We start from the raw sequence: 17,060 nt of genomic DNA on the forward strand, positions 1-17,060 counted from the left end.
GTATTTCCACCTATTATATGGACAGAGAATAATGACAATAATAACCAACATTCCTGAGTGTTTGCTAAGAGCTGGGTACTATGCTAACTCATTTCATGCTTAATCAAAGCTCTCAGTAGGTACTGATGTTATCCCCAGTACAGAAGGGTAAACCAGGGCACAGAGGGGTTCAGTGACCTGTTCACGGTCATACAGCTAGAACGTGGCAGATCTAGAATATGTATGATAGTGTTATAAACTGAATGCTTGTGCCCCCCCCAAATTCATATGTTGAGACCTAGTCCCCGGTGTGATGGTATTTGGAGGTGCAGCCTTTGGGAGGGGATTAGGTCGAGGGTGGAGCCCTCACGAGTGGGATCAGTGTTCTTATAAAAGAAAGCCCGCAGGCTCCTTCCCTCTTCCACTATGTGAGGACGCAGCAAGAAGACAGCTGTCTATGAACCAGGAAAGGGCCACCACCAGACACCGAATCTGCCAGCACCTTGATTTTGGGCTTCCCAGCCTCCAGAACTACGAGAAATCAGTGTTCGTTGCTTGTAAAACACCCAGTTTATACCATTCTGTTATAGCATCCTGTGTGGACTAAGACAAATGGCAAGAATATAATCATCTTCGAGAAATTATGAAGTGAATAAAGCAAGGTACAAAAGAGTGTGGTTAGTATGCTACCATTTGTCTGAAAAACTGTGTATGTATATATGTGTATATGTATCTGTATATCCATATCTCTCTATGTATGTACGTATGTGCGCCCGTGTGTAGCTACGCGATAATTCTGACAGAATCCCTAAGAACCTGTCAACTGTGTTCGTCTCCCATGAGAAACCAAGTGGCTGGGGAAAGGGCTGTATCAGAGACTCAAATTTCCTTCTCTACTATCTTATGTCATTTGAATGTAAGCCACATGCTTGAAAATACCTATTAAAAAAGATACATACAAATATATTTACTTTACCAACTGAAAGAAAACATCGCATATATGCGTAATCCCACCTGTGATAAGGAAACGGTTCTCTCCATGAGTGTCTTGGTCCGCTTAAAGCCTGGGTCACTCTCCGCAAGGACATTCATGGTTTTCTTACCGATGAATTCCAGAGCATCAAGACCGCCGGTTAAGACGCTTTTACCCTGCCGATGAGATAATTGCATGAGATTGGTTTTTGCCTTTCGCTTCTCCACAGAGGTCAGCAACTCCTAGATGGCACCATTTGCAAATATTAAAATCAATATAAAGTCACAAGTTTTTCTCATCGGGGATTTAATATCCATTTCATCCTATTTTCTTTTCCTTGGAAGGGCGTATGTCATATAATTTGTAGGACAAACGATATTATTTAAAAAGGGTGCTTAGCAAAAACGGAAGCATATTTGGGATGAATTTTGCTGGCTTTGTGTGTATGAACAGACATGTAATCTAAGACATAAAATTAATAGGTGATCCCATTACTGTTTTTGTTTGAAAGAATGTTAACCCAAGTAACAGAATTATGTGGAACAGTCTATTAAAATGTCAAATACTCTGGCCAATTTAGTGAATTCTTTAATCTAGGGCCTTGGAGTGTAGGACCCTCCGGCTGTGTCAGATGGCTCTGGCATACTTTCACAAACTACTAATAACCGCCTATAATTAGTATATTCATGAAATAAGACAGGTTGATTTCCATAGACCACTGGCTCTAGAAACTGTTCTATCATACAGTTACCCTTCTGCAAATCCTCTTGTCAACCATTGCTTTTCTTTAAAAAGATTAAAACAACCAAGCTTTACTCACATAAACTGTTCATATAAATAGAACTGCTCACATGTCTTTGCCAGTTCTGTACACTCCCACCCCACAACTTCAGTTATACGACGCATACACCTGTGTTTTTTCCACCTTACATGAATTTATATACATTATATTTTTGTATTATATTATTGCCTATATACATTTCCTAATCTTCTTAATTATTGCTTCATTAGCAGTATTAGACTTCACTGACTATACTTTAGTCGTCATTTCCATCTTGGACATTTAGACTTGTTTTCAGATTTGGGAGCCCATCAACAGTCACGCTATAAAACAGAATTTAACACACACATATTGTGGAAGGACTACGGGATATCAGCAATTTATATTTTTACCTAATGTGGTTTATTTTCTTTTAACATCCTATGAGGGATTACTCTGGTAAAGCATCAAATGGGAGAAAGAAGGACATAGGCACTTCGATTAAGGGCAGATCTGATGGGAGCACCTGGAGCTTTGGAAAAGAAAGTACCAGAAGGTAGAAGCGAACACAGACCGGGAACGAGGGTGCTGAAGACAAACTCGGAGTGCCCTGCATAGTCGCTCAGGGAGACAAGGAACCCGAGTCTCATAACCAGGGCTACCGAAGGACCTCCTCCCCATCCCCGACCTAGCCACCCCTCACTGTAGACATACTGGTACTGCTATCTGACTCCAAAAACACATTTGTTGCTTCCCGTTCACCCTACTTAGTCTACAGGGCCTCAAGTCACCAAGAGAAGAGCCGGCATTTTCTAATTCTGCCATGCCCGGACCCCAAGGTCTAGGTCACCTTCTCTTCTTCCCACATTGCATTGTACTTGCCTGTCGAGTTGTCTGTCTCTGTTTTCCAGAATGTTGTGCCCTCTTGTTTGTCAGCATCTGCCCAGCATTTAGCATAACTCTTGGCACATAGTGAGGGCTGATGACCTTTTTTTTTTTTTAATGAATGAATGAATAAGTTGGATAGCAACTATATTTCTAGAAAACTAGTTGGCTAGTTTCACACGGTAGAAAATAAACCTTTTCTTCATGTCACTGAAGACCAGCTACTTGTGTCATCTCAGTGGAGGGCCTCCCTCTTTTCTCATTATTCATCGATGTTTTGTTGCCAATTCCATACTCGTTTAGGAGGCAGGCAGGGGTCTGGGCGGGGGGAGTAAACTTAAGGTTATTTAAGGAAGGGGGAGAGTAGGAATTGGAAGGTAGGGATGGGGGAAGAATGTTGGTCTTAGCTATCTGGAAACACTTCAGAAACATCTCGGGATGTTGTTCCCAATTCCCTACCAGGGTTTTTTGCCTTTTTTTTTTTTTTTTTAATTTGAATGGCTTTATCATTTTCAAACTGAAGTTTAAGAAACACAGACCATCTAGGAAAAACAGCTGTCTCAGCTCTAAGAAAGAGCCCTTTCTCCTCCCCCAGCCAGAGGCTGTCCTTGCAGCTGTTGGAAAGGACACTGTTACATCAGACTGAAAATATTCCTTCTAAGCAGCTCTTTTCTTTTAAACATAAAATATATCTTTTTTGCCCTTATTATTCTGGTGCCAAGGTTACACCTACTCTGTAGGAGAAAGCATAACAAAATCATAATCCAAAGTTAAGAGCAAGGCCATCTTTTCTCTGATGTATCTAGGTCACTAGTAAATACAGATATCAAGGCGGCGCTGGGAGACGCAGGGGAAACAGAGAAGCAGCTAACGACTCACTGTGTTTTGAACCACGTTGCTGATGGTTGACAGCATGCCCCGAGACCCAGATGCAGGAGAAGTGGGTGGGCTTTCTGCGGGGCTCTGATCTGTGGCCACATCTGCTAGTAAGGAGAAGAACATCCTCTTAGAGTTCATTCTGCTGATCCAAACTTGGAAATCTTCCATTTGTGCACATAATGCACTACGGCCCAAGTCCAAAAAGCTCCCAAGTAAATACATCACTCACTGTGAGAGGCTCCATTTTCAGCATCAGGTTGGGCCCCTTCAGGAGAGCTGGAATTTACACTATGAATCCGCAGGGTGGCCCCTGCTTTTTCCTTGACTGCTGTCAATCCATGACCTGTTAGGAAATAAAAACATGGTTCACGAATACAACAGAAACCCCTGGTCTGCCAATTCAACAGTGCACGTTCCAGAGCTTTCGTAAGCTGTAGGTGGATACCCTGGGTATAGGAGACTGCGGTGGTTTGCAGCGTGGACGTATCCTCTCTACTCTTTTCTAAACTCCTCAAAACAGGCATGCATCATCCACTTTTGGATTCCTTGCAGGCCTAGCCCGTCATAGACACTCAATTCATATTTGTTGAATTGAAATCCGGTGAGGCTCATGACGCTTTCTCAAAGGGTCCGCCACGCTCTCGGTGTGGAGAGTGCAAGGTCTGCAGCTGACAGGTCAAAACTGAAAGGCAAATCGGTGAGGAAACCAGGAGGGGCACCCAGCGGCTCTGACAGTTGTCCTAAGCAGTAACAGGACAGAAGCTCTACCGGCAGCCAGCCAGGATGAAGGACCCTGGCTCTACCCCACGTGAGCAGGGCCCACATCTTCACATTCTCCGCAGCCCAGCACAGGGCGCATTCGGTAAGTACTGGTAAGCGTAGAGTTGACCTCCTCATCCCAGCACCCCTGCCATGCACACAAACCAACCCCCCAGCCTGGCAGCGAAATAGTCATGTCTACATTTTATTCTGGAGCAATTTATTTTCTCCTCAGAGGCCCCCATGATGCGCTATAGTTTTTCTCAATTTCCCAAACTGAACACAGAAATGAATAGTCTGCTGAGAGTCCTAAGGGGCTGCTTGAGTTCTTGAAGGAGAAATAGCCCGGCATGCCTTTGCTCCAGCACTCACCTCCCCCTGAGCCCGCAGGGAGAAAGGGAAAGATTTCACTAGGAACCCGAGCAACGTCAGGTTTTTAAAACCCAAGACAGCAGCAATATTAATATGTGCGGAAAAAGTCCCAAATCATGGCAGGATTTGAGAACCAAAGAGAAGCACCTACCCTTAGAAAGCACTGTCAGAATGACCCATTATTCCTCTCCTGAATAAGAGAAAGACAGAGATGAATCCCAAACCCAAATAACAGTTATCAGTTGAAACTTTATTTATCAGAGTGATCTTCACACAATCAGGGCACTGATATTTACCAGAGGACTAATTAAATCCAGTGCAAATCACCTGTCATTATACACTATCTAGAAAACAGGGAAACTTAAGAAACATTTACAGTGTTTATAACATTAATTTCATACAGAAATATGTCTACATCCACATGCAGCTCATTAGATCTAGTTCAAACTTATTATTGAGTTACTTGGAAGAAAACATGCCCGTAACTGTTAAAATTAAGGCTGAAATTCATTCTCTCTATCCTCCAGTAAATTCCAAGCATTTTAATGGAAAATTGGAGTTTCAGGAGCACACTGAAGTTATAGGATATCACTAAACTTATTTACATACCAAGTCCATATTCCTTGCCATATTTTAAAAACATATATTCTCCAAAAGGAAATAATGTTCACCCAAACCACAGTCATGATTCTCATTGAGATTTCTGAGGGCTTAACATAAAGACATAAATGAGCTGGAGAAGGCTGGGAGGCATCTGCTACAACTTCTTTGTGAGAGCCATACAAGAAAGATGATTCCACGTCCCTCATGCAGGGTTCAGTGAAGCTCACTGTCATCTCCTTCACCTTCTTTACCCCTTCCATGTGAGGGCCACGCCTGATTCATTTCCTGGGGAAAAATGGCTTCGTGCCATCTCAGAACACAAATGATTAGGGGTATGTCTGCAGTAACTGCCTCTAGAAAAGTTACTTTGTTTCTGGAAGGAAATAACCATGTTTGTGTTCATATAAATGGGTTGTACCTGTTTAGTACATGATACTATGCTGCTACTCCAGCCTCTCTCTCTCTCTCTCTCTCACACACACACACACACACACACACAGCTTTACTGAGGTGTAACTGATATACAAAAAAAATTGTACACATTTAAGTTTGCTCCAACTTATTTCCTGCCGAACAATTCTCTCTTCTGAATTCTTCTGTTAGTGCAAGTACATCTTTTCCGCATCCTACTAGAAGAGACAGCTATGGCTCTTCACAGATATGGTTTAGACAATGCCACACCCTCCTTCGAAGACTAACTTCTAAAACTTTACTTAGTGTGACATCTAGTGCCAGACCAAGGAAGTAATAATATGGAGTCACTGTTGCCTTTTGACTGTGAGTGATTCATTCTCAGAGATACTGATTAGGTTTTACCAATAACAGAAAAGAAAAAAAAAAAAAACAACCCAACAAATACGAGTAATACTATAGTGTATAATTCATGGATTCTTTATACATCATCATGAACCCTAAGTATCCTCAAAGAAATGAAACTCCTCCAAATTCCTTGGCTCGAAATGTGGACTCTCCTCCACGGCTTGACTTGTTGCAGCGGAAACAGGTGAACATTGCAAAGAAGGTAAGAATGTTGTACAAACGCTGTGTTAGTGTATCATTTTAAAGCAAATGCTAAATGACTGGCTGGTGTTTAATTTCTCACCTATACTCTAGTGGGAAACATCCTAGACTGTGGAGTCAGGAGGCTTGTGGAGGAATCTGGGTTCCATCACTTATTAGCTGTGATCTGCGCGAGTTACTCAACCCGAGTGTCTACTGTTGTGTCTTCTCTGAAAGGAGGATTGTAACATCTATGTCCCAGGGTTCTACAAGGTCACTAAGGAGAAATATGTGAAACCCTTGGTCCTGGCCAATGTTTTTTGAACACTTACTGTGTCCCAGGCACTGGACTAAATATTTTTAGTCTAGTAAATTATCTCATTTAGTCTTCTCATTATGAGGTAAGGGATATTATCATTCCCATTTCACAATGGAGAAAACGGAGACCTGGTGACATGAAAGCATTTGCCCAACGTCCCAAAGCCAATAAGGGGCAGAGGCAGGATTTGAACCCAGTCCTAACTCTAGAACTTACACACTTAGTCACAATGTTATATTTAGAAAGTTTTATATGCCATTTACAGTTGATTAAATGTCACGTTAGTCCCATTTCTATAACTGCCTAGAAATCATATCGTTTATCAGGGCTTTCTTATTTTTAAAACACTGGCTTAGGCTAAAATGACTTACCTTACCTTGACCAGACAGCAAGGTGAAGGTCACCCCTGGAATGGAACCTTCCTCTAATCCTGCCCCTTTCAGCCAGGTCTTGGGTTGGCATAATGTGATGTTTTTAGGGTCATCTCCATGCTGTGCACAGATCCTAAGGCACTGTGTGGTGTTATCTTATACACCCAGTTTAATTTTTCTTTTCTCAAAAAGCACTGTGATATCACCAAGCCATTATCTTGTGAGTTCCACCAAGATCAAAACCCAAGATTGAAACAAATTAAAAAATAATTTATTGGTGGTGGGAGGGTCTCTCTGGCCAAGCGGTCACTTCAGGAAGCAAGAGCAGTTCTCTGCATCACCCTGGATGACTGGCGAGCGCTAGGAGTTCTTTCTACTGGGCGCATACAGTAAAGCACTGGTAAGTAGGGCACCAGCTAACTCACTCACAGGGCTCCCTCGCCACTTTAATTTTTATTTTTTAATTTTTAAAAAATTTTTATTTTTAAATTTAAATTCAATTAATTAACATATCATGTATTATTGGTTTCAGAGGTAGAGGTCAACGATTCATCAGTCTTTTGTAATACCCAGTGCTCATTACATCACATGTCCTCCTTAATGTCCATCACCCAGTTATCCCATTCCCCCACACTCCCCTCCAGCAACCCTCAGTTTGTTTCCTATGATTAAGAGTCTTATGGTTTGTCTCCCTCTCTAATTTTGTCTTGTTTTATTTTTTCCTCTTTCCCTGTGATCCTCTGTTTTGTTTCTTAAATTCCACATATGACTGAGATCATATAATTGTCTTCCTCTGATTGACTTATTTCACTTAGCATAATACCCTCTAGTTCCATCCACATCGTGGCAAATGCTTTAATTTTTAATATAATGTTTCCTTCTTTTCTGTTTCTTTATTTTTCTTTTAAAAATTAATATATAAAAAAGAAACTAAAAAAATCTCATAATCTCACTTTCCTATCTGGTTCATTTTTATTTTTATTTTATTTTATTTTTAAAAAAGATTTTATCCATTTATTGACAGAGACAGAGAGAGAGAGACACACACACACACACACACACAGTGCAAGTGCGGGGGGTGGTAGGGGCAGAGGGAGAGGGAGAGAGAATCCCAAATAGACTGCAGGCTGAGCATGGAGACTGAGCGGGGCTCAATCCCACAACCCTGAGATCAGGACCTGAGCCGAAATCAAGAGTCCAACACTTAACGGACTGAGCCACCCAAGCGCCCCTCTGGTTGATTTTTAAAACAAAAACATTTATAATATTACCAAATTCAAAGAGTTTAGGAACACAGCCAACAGTGTGGACCAGCCTCTTTCTCCCTAGTCAGCTCGTACTGACTTACTAACGATAGGCAATAGAGTCTATGAACTTATAAGGATCTATGGAATTTTCTTTTTTTTTTAGTAGGCTCCATACCCACTGTGGAGCCCAACGCAGGGCTTGCACTCACAACCCTAAGATCAAGACCTGAGCTGATATCAAGAGTCAAACACTCAACATGCTGAGCCACCCAGGCACCCCCTATGGAAATATTTAAGGCTGAAAAAAAATACTGCTTCTAAAAGAGAAAAAGGAAAATTTGCAAATTGGAAATAGAAATTAATATTTAAATATATTCAAAATGTGATATCAGGTCAACTGGCCAAATGAATTCAACTCTTACACAGTTATACGTAAATTACATATTTAATGAGGCACGTGGCTACGTTTCATTACGTTTGCTGTGATATAAGAAGGACTTCAAAGGGAAAAGTGCTTGGCGCTCTTAAAAGACTCTAAGTGACTCTGCCTTCCTCCCCACCCCCACTTCCCTCAAAAGATAACAGCTCTTATTTGTTTCTTGTGCTTCCTTTCATAAAGAATTTTTAAAAAGCATATACATACGTATAAGAGTTTTGGACCTGGCCTCTTCCACTTCAAAATATACAGTGAAGGTCTCAGCACGTGCAGGTGGTGGTGGGGGCTGTGCATTAATGACTCTAAAGAGTCATCCTGACCCTCCCCCACCCCCCGCCAGCTCCCTGGGGGCTGCCGGAGTCTCAGACACAACTGTATTCAGCTTCTCCCATGGCCCAGTTCTGCTCCCCAGTCATTTACTCCTCTGCAAGGCTTCCTCCTGAGAGCACTTCACAGAGAGAGACTCCCACACCCTAATCTCTGCTGTGCCTCTCCCGGGCATCCGATCTAGAACACTGATCCGCTCCATTCTTTTTAATGGTTGCATAAATTATTCTTCCAAACGGCTCTATCCCATCTTAACATTCTCTGTGCGTGGACACTTGCGGTGTTTCAAGGTGAACTCCCTCACCCTCCTTCAGGTCTTCGCTCAAACGTCACTTCCCCAAGGCCTATCCCTTGCCACCATTCTAAAATCTTAACCTGGACTCCTGACTCCACTTTTGATTTTCAGACACTTACCACTGTCTAGCCCTCTTTATCATTTTCTTTTTCACTGTATGTATTGTTTATTATCTGTCTCCTTCTACTGTATGTAAACCCTACTAGGACAAGGGTCTTTGTGTCATTTGCTCGCTGCGTTATCTCAAGTGCCTAGAATAGCGTCTGGCACAGTAAGTATTTGCTGAGTGAACTCGACATTGAACATCTTTATATATATTACTGACTTTTTGCAAAGGATCAACAGAACTGCTGGGCTAGAAGGCACGTGCATTTCACATTTGATAGATAGTGCTACTGCTCTTCTGAAAGCTGCATCGGTTTGTGCTCTGGGTGAGTTTTGAGAAATACAATAGTTTAGACATATTTGCTGCATCTCAGACTTCTATCAAGGAATTCAAGAGAGTATAAAAAGTTGTGAGTAGTTGTTTACAAAAACCCACAGATGATGTTGCTTCTCGTTAGTGCAGCGAGAAGAGGAGCCATTATCTTCCTTCTGGAAAAGTCTTCCTTCTCCATCATGAAGGTTGGTGTCCACTCTGTAATCAGATACTCACTTCCTTTTAGGTTCAAAACTGACAAATGTCTCTGAACTGACAGCGTATGCCTGGCCATCAGACAGAGAGATTCATTAACTCCTGGGCCTTATTCCTGGATTGTAAATGATCGAGAACGAACTCCATGCACCGACCTATAACCCTATATCTTGTGTATGGATGATCCTGGAGAATTTTCACATCATCAGCGATGTCACCTTCAAAAATGAATCCATGTGATATCAATAGTGATTTACCCACTTAAGAGTTCTCACTCTAGTATGATTTTGACAAGTCTGCCAGTCTCTGGAATAAACGCTGTCATTATTTCTGACAGTGCTGGTAGAAGGGTTTCATTAACATGTGCAGAAGGGAAAAACTGTGTGACTTGGGAGAGGGTGGGAAAGGGGAGCAATGGTAATTTTGAAAAGGTAAATATACACATCAGATACACCTCTCCCCTACACAGGTAGTCCAGTACAGGGTGTTTAGACTTAGAAAACTGTCAAAACTAGAATTTTAAAAAAAGACTAAACATTTAGGGCTTTTGTAATATCTAGAAATAAACTGCTCTATTCTGCTACAGAATCTGTATGTTGGTATATTTGTATATGCCGGCTTTCGCTGTCGACTTTCATCGTGATTGTCAATTTATCATTTTGCTTAGCAATATAGTCTAGGAAAAGGTCAGGTCTCTAAGATGCTGGTGGGAAATCATATCTGATTCTCACAGCATCACCTTGAAATGATTATCAAAATAATTATTTTTTTATACTTTTCCTTTCCCATTCTGGTTTCTGCCTGATCTTAAATAATAACCATTTCAATTTCATTTTATGAACTTCCCCAAAGGCAGGGGCAGCAGGTGATCAAGTTTTCTTAGAACGTGATGACAGTGTAGGTGTGGAGGAAGCTAATGCAAGAGTTACAGTCTCTCCAAAAATAGCTGTTGGCTAGGGACTTGATGTCATATATGCAGTGGGGAGGTCACTTTTTCCCGTTTTCCCTTAACCATGGGGTCAACGTAGTGAGGCAAAAAGACAAAATATAAAAATACAGAGTGGCGAAAGATCGATCAGTTTTTTGTATTTTCCCGTTTAGCACAGGGCTTATAAATATCTTTCTCCTTCTGTATATAGCCACAGACTATGGAATCATCATGTTATGGAAATTGGAAGGAATCTTGGAATTTCTCAAGTTCCCCCACCCACACTTTTCCAAATAAGGAATCTGTGTCTGCAAGAGGTTAGGTGCATGGTGTTGCTAGTTAGTGACCCTCCTCTGTGACTGCATGTTAGTAGCAGTGAGGACCAGGGCTCAGGTCTGTATGACTCCTGTTTCAGTGCTCTTTCCAAGAGAGAACCACCTTCCAAATGGTTAAGTTCTCCAAGCGCTCTCCTGCTAACTCCGCACAGTTCAGACTGCAGTTTTTCAACAAGTGTAAGAAGTATTGGTTTCTATTTCTAGTGCTCAATTGACAGCTCTGTGTTTTGTTACCGGCTAGGTGTTTTGCACTTCTGTCTGCAACTGGAATTACCCTGGGGGTAACATGGGGTTTCTGAGCAGGAATCAATTGCAATGGAATACATGGTTACTTTGTTTCTTTACTTTCCACAGGCAATTGATAAACCTTCAAGAGCTCATCTACTGCTGTAGAGTGCTCTGTTTCTCACTATGTTTCTTTGCCCTGTGATAATAACCTCTTAGTGCTGCAGTCTTGGGCGGATGTTCTAGCTGTACATAACAGAAGCTGTGCCCGGCTTGCTTCTCTCCATCCCTAGGTAGCAGCTCGATATGGACGACAACCCAGGATGGCACCCAGAACTTTGTAAACCCCATTCCAACCCTCTGTTTCAGGCTCTGAGCCTGGCTATGGCACCTCTCCATTTGTGGGACGCCTGGAATCCCTATTATCTTTTGGGAGTCAAACTTCCAACCACCACCAAGGTTTCCAGCCTTGGAACCCATCACTGCAGCCTCCCCTTACGCTTCTAGCTTTAGTTCTCTCTCTTGTCCACAGAGAGATCCTCACCCAGTTTTAAAGCATGTATTGCTGTTATTTTAGCTACTATTGCTACAGAACGTCACACGTCTTGACCAGAAATCTCCAAAATAATGCCTCAGGAGCAACTTAGGGCTGGTATTCGGGGTTATTGCTTTTGCATTCGTTGGGGTTGTGATGACCAGTGGTGAGGAACAAGTTTTGGCTCTACTTTTCTAAAGATAGCTCCAATCTGTCTAATAGGGTTCTTAGAATCAGCATCCACATTTCAAAATTTCTTTGAGCTCCCTCATGTGCCCTTTGGACACTGTGGGTGCAAATAAGAGAAAAATGCCAAGATTTAAATGCTTCTAAAAATTCCAGCATGTAGCTAGAGCCGTAAAAAGGAATAAGTCTCTGGACTTGGGGGGATCACTGAGGAGGACCTCAAACAGAAGAAGGAAGTGTGGCAGGTAGTTTTGAGAGAATGCCCCCCAGAATACACACCCAGGGTAATCCCTTCCCCTTTGAGCATGGGCAGGACTGTGAAAATGATGGGGTTTCACTCCCATGATTAGGGAACATTATATGGCAAAGGTGAAGGGATTTTTCAGTTATAATTAAGGTCCTTAGTCTGTTGAATTTGAGTTCGTCAAAGAAGATCACCCTGGGGGGGGGGGCTGATTTATCAGGTCAACCTTTAGAAGGGATGAGGCCTTTCCTGAAGGGAGAGAGCTGAAGCATGGGTGAGATCATCTTGTCAGCTGTGAAGAAGCTGCCTGGAGGAGCTGCCAGTGACCCCCGGCCAATAACCAGCAAGAAAATGGGGGTGTCAACCCTACAACCTCAAGGAATTGGATTTTGCCAACTTGAATAAACTTGGAAGGTGACCCCGGATATCATACAAGAACACAGCCGGCTGACACCCTCATTTCAGCCTGGTAAGTCACTTAGCAGAGAACCCAGCTATCCCCTACCCGAACTCCTGACCCATGGAAACGGAGATAGTCAATGTCTATCATTGTAAGCCTCTAAATTTGTGGTAATTTGTTACACAGCGAGAGCAACGAATCCCGGAGGTTGTACCGGACTTCCTGCTGATATTTTATGGGGTGATGTGCAAATGTCATACAATCTCAGAAACACTCTATGTGTGCCAACCATAGGGAAAGTGGCCCAGTGACAGGCACAGTGATCCTGCTGGTCCACGACAGTTCTCTTTCTAGGCTTTTCTGGATCAATTACTGCACAAAGCCAGGGGAGCACCACCAGACATTTTAAGTGTTTGCAACATTAGCAAGATCCAGCATTTCTCATCTTCATGGTGCCATAGACCCAGGGAAACTTCAGGGGTAACGGCAAACACAAGCACTGGCCATAGATTAACACACCGACTTCAGATCAAGTTAGATGAGTGCCCCCCCCCCCCGGTATGCGGTAGGACCTGCCACTGGAATCACATCCTGCTTCTAAGCAGTAAAGCCAACATCATCTCCTGGTTACACTTGAACCAGGTAACAAAACCCAGAGGCTGTGGAAGGCAGTCCACGGACCACGGCCACACCAGGCTCTCTCTGTGCAAAGGTCAGATTACAACAGGACACCTGAGAAGTTAACGGAGGGTAATCTAACAGGCAAGCTGTCAGTTGGTGGATGGAAAACTCTGTAAGGATCCAGTGAAGCTCAAAGTCAAATGGTTAGGTGTAGCCGCTGACTGATGAGAAAGAGCAGCAAACCATGAGCTGGTGGCAGACCAGGCCCAGCTAGGGGCTCCTGTAAGTGTACCCAAAACACCTGACCTGCGACCCCCAGGACCGGTGAGTTCAGTGTTTACTGTGGAAGGAACTTACACTTAAATTTTTAATGAGAAAGTAAATCCTTTGTCTATAATAGAGCCTTTCAAAGCACCAAATTCATTATAAGCCAGGGCATTTCTGGACACCCTTATTACTCCTGGAAGCATCCAGAATGCTTCATGTTTTATGACATAAACCACGAGGAGAGCTGTATAATTTGGTAACCATGTTATTTACTGTTCCATGACTCAATCAAATGTCAAACACTTTTGGATTTGACAGTTTTAGGGTCAGAGAGCATATCACTCCTACGTGCTGTTGGCGTTCAGATCCATGGGAGAGCCCCGAAGAGCTCAGGTGTTTCCCTCAGGAAGCAGGACGCCCCCAAGGCACCTGTCTTCACTTTCTTGAAGACACTCTGTCCTGTTCAGAACACAAAACAGGCCCCTCTCCTGTACCTTGGCTGATTTTGCCATCGGCATAGGTAGTATCCACAGCACACCTGGCCCCTTCAATTAGCAACAGGAAATATCTGCCGTCCAGCATCTCCCCAAAGGTCAAAATTTAACTGACCACCATCTCCCTCTTGCCAGAGCGCCCCAACATTCCAGACACGAAACAGAGGAATGCGGTCTACCCATTCTTGCAGGCAGTTAAAATTCCACCTAATTAGATGTCTGGCCCTTAAACTGTGACCATGGTCCGTTGGAGTGGGACAAAGGACCTGCAGCCTCCATATCCCTCCTGCTTTTAGGAGTAACGGCCTTGGACTACGCCTTGAGGACTCCTGACTTAGATGACCTGAAAGCTATGTTACCTACTTCCCCTGTCCTGCCCTTCGCTCTCCACCTTCAGGATGAAATGCCTTTGCTAAATCAGCTTAGACACCTTGACGTTATACCTTCAGCTGTCACAAAGAATGCCCAAGAGAAATGGTCACACGAAAAGTATTGTGACAAACCTGTACCGATGAAGACATTGTCCATTAGATTTTCTCTTTGTATATACAGAGCCAATACAAGAAATGTCTTCAGAAATTTAACACCAGGAAAAGAAATTTATCTAGATAAACTAAGTTTTGGTTTATATTCCATGAAAATTTGATAATCTACTGGCAGCCAAGAAGCTCAGAGTCAAGGTCAATGCTCAATTACAGTAACTCTACCAGCCTTGGGATATATATTCTATATCCTTCATACCTGCACATTGTATTGAAATACCTCAAATCTTTTCAGGGAGTAGGTTAGTCGTATATTTTAAAATGTTCAGGTGGGAGGAAAAGTACAAAACTTCAAGAATATAAGACCCCAAATCTTATATTTTAAGATGCAATATAATATAGTGGTTAAACCTACACTACTTAGTTCAAATCTCAACCCAGCTACTTCTTACTTTGGACAAGGTCTTAGCCTCTCTGTGATTCACCTTCTTTATCTCTAAAATGGAGAAAACAAAAACACCTCTTTCTAGGGTTATTTTGAGGAATAAATGTATCAATATACATGAAGCACTTAGAACAGCAAGCATGAAAAATGATTTGCTCTTATTATCTTGCAGGCTACTGGTAACCTCTATCGGTACTGGTATGATCAAAATGTCAAATGCTATTATTAGGCTTCTGAACTTTATCCATTCAAATGCAACATATAATTCTTACCTACTGTAGCAGATGCCGATGAGAGCAGAGATTTGCCCCAGGAGCCCCAGCCCGCCCATCTCCCTCCGCGTGAAGGTGAATCCACAGCCTGTAGAAAAACAGGTTAGCAGAAGGTTAGCAATTCAGTATATGCAGGAATGAAAAAATACCCATTGGTTTGAACAAAACAAAAAGGTTTTAAAAAACAATCACCAGTAACCATATCTCCCTGGCTTAAAGCTCATAAGGGCCGTAAAAGAACACACCTACCCACATTTCAATGTGTACTTTGGAACAAAATTGATTAGTAGTGATGCTGGCTTCTGCGGGCTAGCCTTGAAGTGAGAGGAAGGGAGTTTGATGTTGACAAAGACCCAAATGTCCTCTTGTCTGGAAGACAGGGACAAGGGCTATAGGGGGGAAAACATTTAATACATTAGGGCACAAAGTGATTTGAAAAAGTTCAAAACTCCGGCAACTTTAACATAGCTAAACAAATGTTCTCTTCTAGGTAGAGGTAACTTTCAAATGTCTGGGGTGATAGGGAGCTCTGATGGATGACAGGCGAAGTGACTAGAAAAGCACCAGTAAGCCTAGGGATGGGTAGCAGCAACAGGTAGCCTTTTGAGGTAGACATCTTTCTTTCTTTCTTTCTTTCTTTTTCTTTCTTTCTTTCTTTCTTTCTTTCTTTCTTTCTTTCTTTCTTTCTCTTTCTTTCTTTCTCTCTCTCTTTCTCTTTCTTTCTTTCTTTCTTTCTTTCTTTCTTTCTTTCTTTCTTTCTTTCTTTCTCTCCTTCCTTCCTTCCTTCCTTCCTTCCTTCCTTCCTTCCTTCCGACTTATTTATTTATTTTGAGAGAGGGAGAGAAAGACGGGGGCGGGGGTGGGGGAAGAGCAGAGGGATAGAGAATCTTAAACAGACTCCATGCTGAGTGCGGAGCCCGACACTGGGCTCGATCTCACAACCCTGAGATCATGACCTGAGCCGAAATCAAGAGTTGGATGCTGAACCTACTGAGCCACCCAAGCACCCCAAGGCAGAGCCTTTCAAGGTATCTTTCACTGTCCCTGGGCTCTATGGATTCAAATTCTTCTGCCTAAGTATTTGGATTGAGATTGAGAGACTCTGGTTCAGCTTGAGCTGGCCACTTGAATAGAAGATGAAAACTCAGGCAATGTAGGGTGACCATGTTCCATCCCGCATGCCAACCAAGGATTAAGAGAAATCAGAGTGAGCATAATGAAGGAGATATGTTCAGAAAAACTGTCGAATTCCTGAAAGCTTCTCAGCCCCTCATTCCTGTCCCTCCTCAAGACCCGATTACATCCTTGGGTTCCATGAGATTCCTGCATAGTCAATGAGTCTGTTCCTTTTTTAAATGTTTTGTTCACTGATGTATCCCCAGAGCCTAGAAGAGTACATGGCATGTAAGAAGAGATTAACACATTTATTTGTTGAATAAATGACTGAAATTCACCTCTTTTCTTAAGTAATGTAATAGTTTCCATTACTTGCAACCAAGGAGCCCTGACTTAGTTAGTGGAACTACAGCTTTTCCTTATTATCTAGGAATACATTCTAGAAAATGAGGCAAGAATACATTAGGAGTAATACATTAAGTGCTGGAGAATCACAGCTCTTTCTTCCAAAAAGAAGAAGAAGAAAGAAGAAAGAAGAAAGAAGAAGAAGAAGAAGTAGTAGTAGTAGTAGTTCAGTGAAATATTCCTACAGAGTTTGTAGCTTCTATGACTTTTGACCCAAGGCTGGTGCATCGGTCAGCCCCCTTCCCTTCTCCCTGCTGCCGTCTACCT

At 42.5% G+C, this 17,060-nt stretch overlaps 1 protein-coding gene across 3 annotated transcripts in view; it reads right to left on the minus strand.

Moving 5' to 3' along the window:
- The window catches only part of FAM114A1 (family with sequence similarity 114 member A1), a 67,783-nt gene that overhangs the window by 32,414 nt on the left and 18,309 nt on the right, over nt 1-17,060 (minus strand). For 2 of the 3 annotated variants that reach the window (XM_045816364.2, XM_045816363.2), the window contains exons 3-6: nt 15,273-15,360; nt 3,706-3,819; nt 3,477-3,580; nt 994-1,128 (exon numbers count right to left, since the gene is read on the minus strand). In XM_045816364.2, coding sequence (XP_045672320.2) covers nt 994-1,128; nt 3,477-3,580; nt 3,706-3,819; nt 15,273-15,360 — 441 coding nt within the window. The remainder of the gene's footprint in view (nt 1-993; nt 1,129-3,476; nt 3,581-3,705; nt 3,820-15,272; nt 15,361-17,060) is intronic. The other variant, XM_087864210.1, reaches the window with a different exon arrangement.

Source organism: Ursus americanus, chromosome 8 (genome assembly GCF_024610735.1).
Source record: "Ursus americanus isolate L20-20 chromosome 8, mUrsAme1.1.p, whole genome shotgun sequence".
In the NCBI taxonomy this organism is placed as follows: Eukaryota; Metazoa; Chordata; class Mammalia; order Carnivora; family Ursidae; genus Ursus; species Ursus americanus.